At 36.5% G+C, this 13158-nt stretch overlaps 1 protein-coding gene across 3 annotated transcripts in view; it reads right to left on the reverse strand.

Moving 5' to 3' along the window:
- Nucleotides 1-13158, reverse strand: part of LOC121382313 (transmembrane channel-like protein 7) — an 83197-nt gene that overhangs the window by 12359 nt on the left and 57680 nt on the right. For 2 of the 3 annotated variants that reach the window (XM_041511891.1, XM_041511892.1), the window contains 3 exons: nucleotides 5465-5605; nucleotides 2582-2671; nucleotides 1121-1234 (listed from right to left, as the gene is read on the reverse strand). In XM_041511891.1, coding sequence (XP_041367825.1) covers nucleotides 1121-1234; nucleotides 2582-2671; nucleotides 5465-5605 — 345 coding nt within the window. The remainder of the gene's footprint in view (nucleotides 1-1120; nucleotides 1235-2581; nucleotides 2672-5464; nucleotides 5606-13158) is intronic. The other variant, XM_041511894.1, reaches the window with a different exon arrangement.

Consider the following 13158-nt stretch of genomic DNA (forward strand, 5'->3'; position numbering starts at 1 on the left):
GCCAAGTAAAAGTTGTTTGATTAATTAATATATGTTTGTCGACTACATCAAGCTGTCGCGCTGTACGCGTGTGGTTAAGATGCAGCAATTGAAATCAATGGTTTCTAAAAAATCGCTCGCGTCTGGTTAGGATACAGCTTTAGGATAGAGCTTTATACTCTGATGGCGAAGGGATGTTTGTTGGTGGCTTCTAAAGCCTCCTATTACCTCGCTCAGCTTGCTGGACAATTGTTGGCAAACAGTATTTTGTTACGTTGGGGTCACTACCTGGTGGGGCTGATTGCGACTGGGATCGTCAAGACCTATTTTTGTAATCGCTTAGTAAGGGAAACCTTGTTTTTTGGAATGGATTTCAACTTGGTTATGAACAAAGAAGCGGCGAAGTTCATTCCAGCACCACAAAATACCCATAAGCGCTGTTCTGCGGTGCCAGAATTCAAGCAGTCACCTGCAAAGAAATATTCATTTCTTGACAGTTACCAGATTCCTTTGGTTTCTAAGTTTGGCGTGCAGCAAGGATGTTTTCGGGTGAGAGTGTGATGCTTTCGTGATGCCACCAGTGGCAAGGCGCAAGGGAGGTCAATGATCAGCAACTGCTAATGGAGGTTCCATATAGTTCAATTTACTGCTAAGGTGTACCAGGGGTATTGAGGTTCAAAACTATTTTTTTTTAATCATTTACATACCTGTTATTGATATTTGGTAAATTAAGTAACTGAATTATGACTACATATAGCCACAAATAAGAAAAACAGTGCTGATAGTTCACAAGACATATACAGCTTATTTCCATCAAGAGTGGTTTGGAACAAAATATTTTATTATTGTTGTTAATGTCTATTACACATATTGGCAACCACCATTCTATTTTGCCGTATCATCTAATTTTATATAATATCGCCTGTATTAAAAAAAATCTGTCTTAAAAAAATGTTTTGTCATTAAGTTAGACATGGATCATAGGCAGTCTAACAATTCAATGTATTTGGATTACAGATTTGAATCTAGAACGTTTTATTATAAGCACAGGCTCTGCTGAATGCCAGCTAAGACCTTACACATCCAGTGAATATTGACATTTTGTGTTTTACTCTAGGTAAGCTGAAAACAGAATATTTACCAAGATTAAACTCTGTCTGTAAATGAGGACCAACACAGATGAAGAAATAATGAACTCATCTTTCTGTTGCGTCCAGAAATAGCATCCAAAATACAGACCCATTTCAGCTACAGTCTGAATATAAAAGACAATGACCAAGTGAGACGGAAATTACTCACTGAGAACTCGACATAAAATACAACTTGTACAAAGACTGTAACATGGGTAGGGGAGTCACGATACACCGATGCATTACAATACTACTACTGACGATACAATTTATGATATGCTTGCTTGTGTATCAATTCATATTTTGACCATGTATCGAATCACATTTAATTTTGCATCGATTTACCAACACCAGTTCATACTGAGGTCTATTTATTGACAGTTATTTCCTTCAAGGAATAGAAGTGAAGTGGACAGAGAATATTTGCCTGTTTATGTCAATGTCATTGAAACTGTTTAATCAGTGTTTCACTTTATCATGTTTATTTCTTATTTTCAAATCATTTCACCTGAGCTTCAACTTCTTGTTTTACTACCGGCCTCGGTGGCGTCGTGGTTAGGCCATCGGTCTACAGGCTGGTAGGTACTGGGTTCGGATCCCAGTCGAGGCATGGGATTTTTAATCCAGATACCGACTCCAAACCCTGAGTGAGTGCTCCGCAAGGCTCAGTGGGTAGGTATAAACCACTTGCACCGACCAGTGATCCATACTGGTTCAACAAAGGCCATGGTTTGTGCTATCCTGCCTGTGGGAAGCGCAAATAAAAGATCCCTTGCTGCTAATTGGAAAGAGTAGCCCATGTAGTGGCGACAGCGAGTTTCCTCTCAAAATCTGTGTGGTCCTTAACCATATGTCTGACGCCATATAACCGTAAATAAAATGTGTTGAGTGTGTCGTTAAATAAAACATTTCTTTCTTTCTTGTTTTACTGGGAAAACACCATGAATCAGGTATATCATCATACATATCATATCGTGGGTTATTTATTGTGATACGTATCGTATTGTGAGGTAGGTGTATCGCGACACCCCTAAACATGTGCAACAATAATTATGTTTTCAAAGGAAAACAAAGTGGTTAAAACATGCATGCAGAGGTTTGATCTTTTACAGTGCAAGTCAAAAGAAAAAGAATGTATTTTTCCCTGTATAAAAGTGCCTACATTGTATATGGACAAGATTATTCAACAACAAGTGGTATCACAAGACACAACTATATGTACTCATAAAATTGCATTTGATAAAAACAAAGACAATGTAATAAATTCTTCTCTTTTTTTGCATATGAAATTGTGAAAATAATACTTTGTCGGAGATACTTTTTACTGTCCTTAGATCAAGGTTGGACATAATGGGTGAGACAAAGGCATTGAGGCATACTTGTTTCTAGGGTGTTGAGAAGTCTTCACAACATAAACAAAGATACCTGAAAATCATTTACAACCATGAAAAATGCCATATACACGTAGTTACCTGAACAATGGTGTCCATAATGACTAACTTATAAAGCTCTTGTCCAATGATTGTTCCTGTGCAAAATTCAGACTTGATCTTGATGGTTTGCTTGAACCCAAAAAAAATCAGTAGATTCCTAATATACTCAATGTTAATTTCAAAGCAAAACATTATTGAGACATTTTGTTTATTTTATGAATTTCATAATTGGGTATCACTGTGTATTGCGAGCTCCTGAGCAAGAGAAAGGCAAAATACTGACGCATCGAGGTAAATTATTTGCTATTTTCTTTCATTTGGTGCTAATTTATGTTGCACAGTATTATGCGGTTATTTGCTAGATAATCTGCCAATACAATTATTTCATCGGAAAGCTATATGAAATGATAGATCTTCAAATAAAACAAAATCTATCACGTTTGCTCGTTGTCGTTTTCACAATACCTGACCAAAAATATCCATTTTCTAAAGAATTATTTTGACACGGAGGTCCAAAATTACATGTAAATAACCCTTATACTATATTAAATACATCTTGTAAGTTATACTATACAATATTTTGTAGTTTTATAAATATTTATCTAAAACCCCCCAAAATGATGTACCGCATATTGCAATTATATTGTCTAGTAGTGTACCATTAATTGAAACGAGGGTGTATACTGTGTCTTGCTTTTCAAAAACGAGGTCGTTTTGGCTTTTTTAATGAAAATCTCTTGAATAACCCTTTATTTATACATGGTAAAGTGTATATTTGTTTGTTTTATGAACTGTATTATATTCTAGTTTCAAACAATCCGATATGTGTCATCTGACATTTGTAAAATATTGTCATGCAGATACCCTTAACAGCCTCATCATTTTATATTTCCAGAATTAATGAAGTGGTACAAACGACATTGCAAATAACAAGTGCTCCTACAACAGATCCAGGAATAGAGTGAGACAGTATCCTAAATTGAGCTACTTGCGTGGCAAAGACGTTAAAAAGTTTGGACTTAATTGTAAAGGACATATATGGGACTTAGCTTAATTTAATTGTCACGGACATACACACATATAATCAACAAGTTGTACTGCATACATGTTAAGATGCCGTTAGATGTATTTTTACGAAAACAAAATTACAGCACTCAAAACTGTACAATATTAAAGAAAAATACCACAGCATGTGAACAAAGATGTGTATGCTGATAATAAATGACAATTACTACACACTTATGCTATTTTAATGTACAATTTATGATATTGTTTTCGTTTTTATACACATTATTTGGTTCTTTTATCATACATTTACAAGAAAACAGGATTATTAAAAATACAATTATTTCTAGACAAACGTAATTAATTGTTTTGATTTTGTTTTAAAATTTGTTCCAACTTTATTGAATAAAACATTCTTCTTTAAGTTTCTTAAATTTAGTTTTTTATTCACGTAGGTAAATTTCTCTCATTTTTCATGTCTGATCGATACCATATCCATGGCTGCAGCCTCTTTCCAAAATCCTTTGCTTTGGCTTTCTTTTGGACAATAAGACATTTATTGTTTTTAAATTGTAAGCATCATTTTAGCAATTCAATGGATAATGTGCTTGCATGTGTGTGTGTGCGCGAGACAGAGATATAGAGAGCGAGGGAGAGAGGAGGTGGACCGATGTATTTTTAAAACAAAATATCTCTATGCATGTATCTATGTATGATAATATTGGACAATTATAAAACCGTTTCTTCTTCACTTTGATGCCTTAAATATTTGGGAAATATGCTAGCTATGAATGAAGATTTATTTCAGAAAACATTTAATGTACTTCACAGTATAAGCCACCTATAAATCATTGCACCTTTTCCTATAGTCATACGTGGAATTAACATGTTTTCTAATTATTAATATATACCTTTAATCTCAGTTTTCATCGTTTAGTGTGCAGTCTTTGAATATCGATTTTAGACAAAATATTCATAATTTTTTTTCATTAATAAATTAATCAATATAATGTACATTGAATATTTGCTAAATTGCAACATGCAGTACACTCGATCTCAATTCGCAGTACCATGCAATTTTGGGCTTTTAACAAATACAACGAAAAAAACCTTAATTTTCTAATACACAACTTACACGGTGTGTTTGATATAGTCTAAAGATAATTAATATGTAACTTTTTGGATCGATTTCGCTATGACCATTTAGTAAATTGACCTTTTTGTCGGGATATTGTGAAAGTGAAGATGAGCAATTGTTATAATTTGTGTATTTTATTAGGAAATTATCTAGCTAGTAATTACATAACATTGGTCAACATAAATCTGCACCAGATCATAGAAAAGGGCGAATAACTTACTTGCTTTGGAGCTCACAAAATATCCTGTGTACAATGATACGCAGTGATTATATGCACGGTTCAAAGTTCATATTCTGAGCTAGGCACACCATATGATGAAAGTCAAAAACAAATTAGGACCATAATATTTAATTCTGGAGCACTACATTAATTTCTGACACTGAACAATTAAATTTCATGAACACTGCATGATGATACTGTGCAACAATGACATCATTTTTGAGCTATATCAATTTTTGACAGACTAATTTGTATTTTATCAGATTACCCGGAAGTTTGGTCAGGTGATGTCTTAAAAAGTGCCTGCTTAATAATTATTATAATGCAGGTGAGTATGAAATGGCTTCCTATAACATATAGCTGTTTAATATATTTGATTATTTGAAAGCATAGTCATGTTGTCTTTTAAGAAAGGTGGTAGATATAGCAGGTATAAATGAAGCTGATGACTAACAGCTGTTAAAAAAGAGAAGAATTATTACTGCATGGTTGCTTGACTTTTTAACAAAACACAATTTCTCTTCCATAACTGTATTACTCTAAAAGTACAAAAATGTACCTCTGGAACAAACATCCTTGATGATCTATAATACACTGAGGCTATCAAGGTGGCTAGATGGGCCATTCGGAGAACGAAGATTCGTGCAACTGTGATGTTCAGTTCCGTTTGTCCAGAAACATAGTGTTCTATCTTGGCAAGCTGAAGTTTAAATCAGTTACATTTACAGTGTTAACATGCAGCCATCCTTACAAAAAGGTTTGATTTCCTGTAATGTGAACTGCAAATTTTGTTGTGGGTCATCTGCCCTAGAAAACTATAAGATGAAAGGAAAATATTATGGTTGTGAAATAAAAGCATTAGGGCAATGTTCATGATTTAGTCCGGTTATAGCAAATAGGAGAACAGTTCTCCCTTATTTTCTATTCCAATACTTATGGCAATGAACACTTGATTAGACATTATAACTACTTACTGAGCCTTAAGGCGAAATGGAAAAACCTTTCCTTGTTATAGATGATTCTGGTCTGTGCTGTTGTTCCGATTACATGTACGTCACAATCGACTGCACGTGCATATTATCAGCCTATAAGCGCTCGAGTCGCCATAATATAGACTAACCAGACTGCCGTCTCCAAAATACCCGAAGTGGGTGGGGTGTTTATTGTTGTATTTCACAGAAATAAAAAATAAGCGAGACATTTTTTCCTTATTATTTCAAGTAGGAAGGTGGGAGCCTAGGGTGTTAGAGCAGACTGTTGTCGAATTATATATGTACAACATCAATGTAAACAAAGAACTCTACTCACCTCGCCTGGTGGTGATCGAGGAGCTTGCTTCATTTCAGCATAATGAAAATCTCAGTCTCTATCCCCTACCATGACCATGTGGGAGGGGAATTGGAAAACCATGTGAACGAAGGAAGGAAGGAAATATTTTATTTAACGACGCACTCAACACATTTTATTTTCAGTTATACGGCGTCAGACATATGGTGAAGGACCACACAGATATTGAGAGGAAACCTGCTGTTGCCACTTCATGAGCTACTCTTTTCGATTAGCAGCACGGGATCTTTTATATGCACCATCTCACAGACAGGATAGCACATACCACGGCCTTTGTTACACCAGTTGTGGAGCATTGGCTGGAATGAGACCATGTGAACGAGTTCATGGGAGTGGGAACCTGCTTTACTACTAGTCCAGGAGCCAGGTCAATTGATTCTTATGTAAAAATATGTATTAATTTCAGATCTGCAACTCTTACTGCCGAAACCTGTATGTTATGTAACTTGCATACTTTTAATGGTACATCAAAGACAATTTTTTTTTCGATCTGCTGCTACTTCAAAACAACAATCAAAGGGACACACACCAGATTTCAGTTATAGGAGAGATTAAACTCTTTGAAAAAAAAGGAAAAAAAAAAGGTTCATGACACTTAAAGTTACAGTGTCTGGTTACCATATAATAATATGCACAAATATGAAATAAAAGTTCAACTGCACTTTTAAAAAACTTGTGTGTGTTCACTATGAACAGAGAACCTCAAAAGTATACGCTCGATTCGTCACCTGTGCAGCCATTGCTCGGCAAACCACAAACGACAGCCTGTTGTCAATTTCAGTTAACAGGTGCATTTGCGGATTTGAAATTGTAGGGTTCGTCTCAAAAAATGAAATGACAATTCTTGCGCTGTACAAAGAACGTTCAGTTGAGGATACGTACTATTCTTTCGTTAAAACTGGTTTTGATCTTGATAACGTACTATTGACAATCGTACCTTCCTATTTAAGAATTAATATTTTATAAAGTGTTAGTAGAACTTTCAAAGTTTAATTTGTATAACACATTGATCATGTATATATTTTTAATAAAATATACTAAAGTAGAAAATGACCGTTTTCACTTTTTAATTTTACGTGTGGTAAAATCGACAAATTCAAATAAATATTATTTCTTTTGGAAAGGGTAAAGTTAGTTTGTTTTGTTTAATGACATCAGTGTTAGAGCATATTGATTTAATAATCATCTGCTTTTGGATGTCAAATGTCTGGTAATTTTGACATAATCTAAGAGAGGAAACGGGTGCATGTGCAGGGGGGAGGGTACATTGGGGGTCGAAACCCTTCCCTGACCAAGATATATTTTCTGGGGGAACATGGCCCCATATAAACTTCACTCAATGCAGTCTATAACTCCAATCCACGCTGAAATCCCTGCACATATTTTTTAAATTATTTTTAGCAAGGGATCATTTATATGTACCATCCCACAGACAGGATATCACATACCATGGCCTTTTATATACCAGTCATGGCGCACTGGCTGGAAGAATCCCGCCGATGGGGATCGATCCTAGACCGACTGCGCATTAAAAAACCCCACCACATTTTTAGGTCTAAGTAATGAATAGAAATAACATATAGTCTTCATAAATGTTACGTATATCGAACATACCGCCCTCTTCCTCTACCCCTAGAGCGTTACGTAATTATTAACACCCCCTTACATGTAACGCGTATGCCAACCGCTGGTCACTGTCAAAATTTCAAGGCAAATCCCCCACCGACCCCTGGAAAGGTATTGTACCATACCTCTTATGGATATAAATATATTTTGGAGGTATGAGACGACCCCTCAATCAAGACAGTTAAATTTGTTCAAAATCATGTGAGAAGTTCAGCACCTGCGCAAATCACATAAATTCCCAGTTAATTGAAGAAAAACAAGCTGGCCATTGGGTTTGCAGTTGCCCTAGATAATGTAGATAAGCGAGCATTGCGAAACTATAGTGATGTGGTGGGCCTTTTATGTACCAAACAGAACTGGATCATCTATTCTAAATGCTTAAATAATAAAAATATTCCAGACACTGCAGCTTTAATATCCAAGCATTCCATTTTGATTTGCTTGATTTTCATAATTGGTCAATTCGACCTACATTTTCAAGGTCAAATGAAGGTCATTTCTGAAGATGTAATAATGTTGTACATGACACAAACTATTGGCTATTTTAATTCTTTCAACCAAACTGATCATATTACTGGTTTATAGATATATCCATTAAACATCTAGTGCTTCCTGATTGAAATTTCAATGACAGATCCATAATTTAACAAAAGGGGGAGAAATTTTGGGGCATGGTTTGTTAGAAATGGGTGCCCATGCATACTGAGGTCTGTACAGAGTATATAGTTTATGGTGAAGGTAGGTGTGGTTTATGGTGAAGGTACCCACGCAAATGTGACCTTTAAAGGTAATTTTGAGGGTCATTTAAGGTATTTAGGAAAAATTAGGTTTTAAATTTTTTCCACAATTTTGAGGGTAGGTCTTTTGACAAATATGCTACATAAGGTTCACTCTTCATAAATATGATTACATTAGATCATTACAGTGTACATGCAAACTATGGGGAATCTTAATATTAAAATCAATTATCTCAAAACAATTTGTTTACAAGTGTCTAAAACATGTCTTTTAAAAACTAACAGTAGCACTTTGCCAAAAGTGGGTATCCATGCTTATTGTTATCTTTGCAGGGTGAGGTTTATGGTGAGGGTAGGTACCCATGCTAAATTGACCTTTATTGAGATCTATATAGAGTACTATAGTTTATGGTAAACATAGGTACTCATGCCATTTTGACCTTTAAGGTGTCATTTTAGACACTAGCTGGGGTCAAAATCGACATTTTATTTTTAAAATCTTTTTATATATGTCTAGTTATTTCCAGAAAGTGCTATTAAAGGTTTACCTTTGATTATTAAATGTATCTAATTGATCAGTATAATTTGCATGTTAACTGGAAAAATGCATTTATTTTACAATATTAATATTAATTAACTGTATATAGATAACTGGATCTACAATGCATATAAACTGACAGGCTATTATAATTTGCATTGGTATAGCAGTTATAAAAAATAAACCTGTATGTTAGCTGGGAATGTGTATGTTTTTAATGGTATGTCAAAATGGTTTCCTCTGTCAGCCACTACCCAAAGACAAAGAAGTATTCACTAAATTGACTGTTTCTCAATTGAATAAAGTCATTTTATATTTTAAAGTTAACTAATTGTTCCAAAGCTGTTTATGAATATAAAGATGAAATGTAAATTTATATGTTTAATCTTTGATTTTAGTGTAGAATGAAATGTTTCATATATTGGGAATTTAAACATATCCCATCTTGACCAAACATGTTTTCAGGCATGTTTTGTTAGAAATGGTGAGACATGCTTAATGCTATATAGGGTAAGGTTTACAGTGTAGGTACCACGTGATCTTGACTTTAAAGGTCATGATGTTGGGATCATTTAAAGTCATTTGGGGGGGGGGGGGGTAAATATTGTCAATATTTAAGAGATAATGTTATTATTTAATTAAAGACAATATCACCATTATTCTAGCAACAATCCACATAATGTCTCATTTGGTTTCTATGATTAAACATATCATTCAACATAAACAATTGCTATATAACTAACCGCTTTCTTATTATAGTAGTGGGGCCTAATTCACAAAGCTCTCTTTGGTTCTGCTAGATAACAATGCATCCTTTTTGCAAGTCTTTTAGTAGTGCACTGCGAGATCGCAAAGTTGCAAGAGTTTAGTGAATTAGGCCCTTGGACTGCAGTATTCTGGAATCCATACCTGCCTTGTTTTGCCAAATTTAAATTATTTTTCAAACCTCCTTAGGCTGTTGAATTATGGAATGCTTAGAAAGTATGTTTAGAAATTAGTTCTTTTCAAATGTAGCCTTCTCTCCTCCCTGGCTTTATCAACTGGTTCAGAAAATCCACAATGCCCACTGAGATCAGTGACATCAGTGTGTTTCAAGTAGAGTATGCCCTGCCCAGTATTTGATGACAACCCATATGCTATCAAAGCTTCGTCAAGATAGCAAACCATTAAAAACGTTATGTGTCTGTCTGCATTCAACCAGATAAATGATAAATTGGGATAATAATTGTGGCAAGAGAATGTTATGTCAACTTATAATCTGTAGACTGACATTTTTTCTTACCTTACATGTTTGATGGTTATGCTCTGATCTATGCATTTAACAAACTAATTGCAAACACATTTGTCAACATAGTTTTGGGAAAGATTGATGGTTCCACTAGAAAAGATAATATTATCTTTGACGCTCATATTGAGAAACACTACACAAAGCCATCAACAAAAATATAAGTAAAGAGAAAAGTAAGTTTTGCAAAATTATAGATATGACATTCATTTGACACAAGAGTGGTTCCAATTTTTAATGAATTATTAATGTTCTTGCCTTTCCTAAAGATTGCAACTGCTGTGGACCTCCTGAACCTGCTGAGGTATATGCCACTGCCATCACCCCAATGAGAAACATTCTGGCTTTGCCAGTGCTTTGGCAACAGTGGAAATAAGTGGAAGTTTGCATTGGATGTACAGGAAAATCCTGGGATTACCTGTCTCAGCTAAATATAGTCTGGCTTGCACCATCCCAATTGAGACATTGAGCAAATATGGTATCAGTCGCAAAACTGCAGAGTTGTCATAACTTTGCTATGTGTGCACGACTGTAACTACGCAGTGGATAGGACAGCTTTTTGCTGTCACAGCTTATAACCATGTTCATTAAACCAGGCCCTGTTTTTTGATGGGCCAGTTTCGACCCTGGTTGGGTTAAAAGGTCTCTTCTCAAGGGCAACCTGACCAATAATTCCATGATCAGTGAAAGTAGTAGTGGGAACCAAGATTGAGTTGGCCAAGCTGGAGCCAGGAGTGTTAACATTTGTACTTTCCTCAGAATCCTCAGCAATAGCACTGGTGGGAGAAAAGCATAGGCCTCCAGCCCATCCAATCTAACATGAGAGCTTTGTAGCTCCATGCAAGAGGATCTGGCATCGGAGAAACAAACAGGGGCAATCTCGCATTAAGGTGAGTAGTGAACAAATCCACATGAGATTTTTCCTATCTGTGAAAAATCATGTCCACTGTTCCCTGATGGACCATCCATTCGGTTTAGACTATCCTGTCTCGGTGGCTTAGAGAGTGCCAGAATGTTCAGTTAGCCTCTTAGGGGACCCCGAAGATGCTGACCAAAATCAGACTTCGGTACACCTCTGATGGCCAGATTTATACGGCGGAGGTAAAACCTCATATCCGAAATCCAAGGAAGAGCTGCAGGAGGCTCTTCTTGATCAGCACCTAAAAGCACTGATCCTATCTCATCGGCAGAAGCTGCAGGGCAAGATGAAGGGTCCATGGGAAAAAGATTCCCATCACTTGATTCCTGTATAAGGTGTATACTACCAAATCAAATCCCATAGACAACAATAATTTAGAAAATTTGTTTCTAATTTTCGTTATTATTCATACTTACCTAGTACTAGCACAACAACAATGCTATACGACCCTGAGTTATAACCTCCACTGCAGAATTATCTTCCCTTGCCGGATGTATAACCTACACCCGCGCATGGGTAGACCGTATATCCTCGTTATCGATTCAAAGTCCGGAATGACTGAATCAAAAAAGACCTCTCTCGGGGCGGGTGGGAGGTAACGGTTGTTGTTGTGCTAGTACTAGGTAAGTATGAATAATAATGAAAATTAGAAACAAATTTTCTAATAGTCTTATTCAACTTACCGTACTAGCACAACAACAATGCTATAACAGATGTGATATAACACCGTTAAAGCACGAGAATTTAACATTAAAGGGAGGAGGTAAGAAAACAAGGAGGACTTACCCATTCAACCAGTAGTGTTCGTCTCAAGTAATGATACAGTGAAAAAGCAACCCACATCATACGAGGTATAAAATGTCAAAGTGACTTTTAAATTGAAGAACTACAACCCCAATTAAAAGTAAACCAAGTGAACAAGGTGAGGAAACCCGCACACCAAGTAATGGTAAACGACACTCGACTGCCCCAGATAGTCAACCATCCACCCCCCCACTCTCCAAACAGGAGGTGGAGAACTATCTCCCAGAAAGACTGCCGCTAGCGACCGGACGAAATAAGGGTCGCCCCCTACTCGTGGCCCTGCGCACCGAAATGAGTTGCTGCCCTGCAATGACTGACTGAATCCGCTGAGTTCCGTCCGGACCAACAGCCATATCACGGAAATAAAACCGGTCAAACGTGTGTCGACCTTTCCAAAATCCTGCACTCATGACCTTGAAAATGTCCAAAGAATCATGGAAATTAAGGGAAGCAGAAATCGCCCGAATCTCATGAGGTCGCACGGAGAAATTCCGCAGAACATGATCACCCGCCTTCTCATATGCCAGTTTGATGGTTGCAGCAATCCATCTCGACAAAGCATTCTTTGTAATGTCTCCTGGTTGGCGTGTGAAAGAGATAAACAGTCTCTTAGTGTTTTGCCGGAGCTTTCTAGTACGCTCCAAATAGAATTTCAAAGCCTGCACCGGACAAAGAAGTCTATCAGAATTATCCGCAGAAAGTGTACGAGATAAACACTGAATAATGGCCGGAGGAAACTCTTCCCCTGGCACCTGGTTCTTAGCCACGAAAACAGGATCAGTACGTAATGTAACTGACCCGTCCGTATTGTAATCCACCAAATCATGCAAAAAAGCATGAATCTCACTAATACGACGGCAAGCCGCTAGTGAGACCAGAAACAAAGTTTTCCACGTCAAATGACGAAGACTGGCGAATTTCAAAGGCTCGTAGGGCTTGCCTTTGAGTGCATGCAGAACCAGAAAAACATTCCATTTAGGCAAAATGGAAGGCTTCT

The sequence above is a fragment of the Gigantopelta aegis genome, chromosome 9 (genome assembly GCF_016097555.1).
Source record: "Gigantopelta aegis isolate Gae_Host chromosome 9, Gae_host_genome, whole genome shotgun sequence".
In the NCBI taxonomy this organism is placed as follows: Eukaryota; Metazoa; Mollusca; class Gastropoda; order Neomphalida; family Peltospiridae; genus Gigantopelta; species Gigantopelta aegis.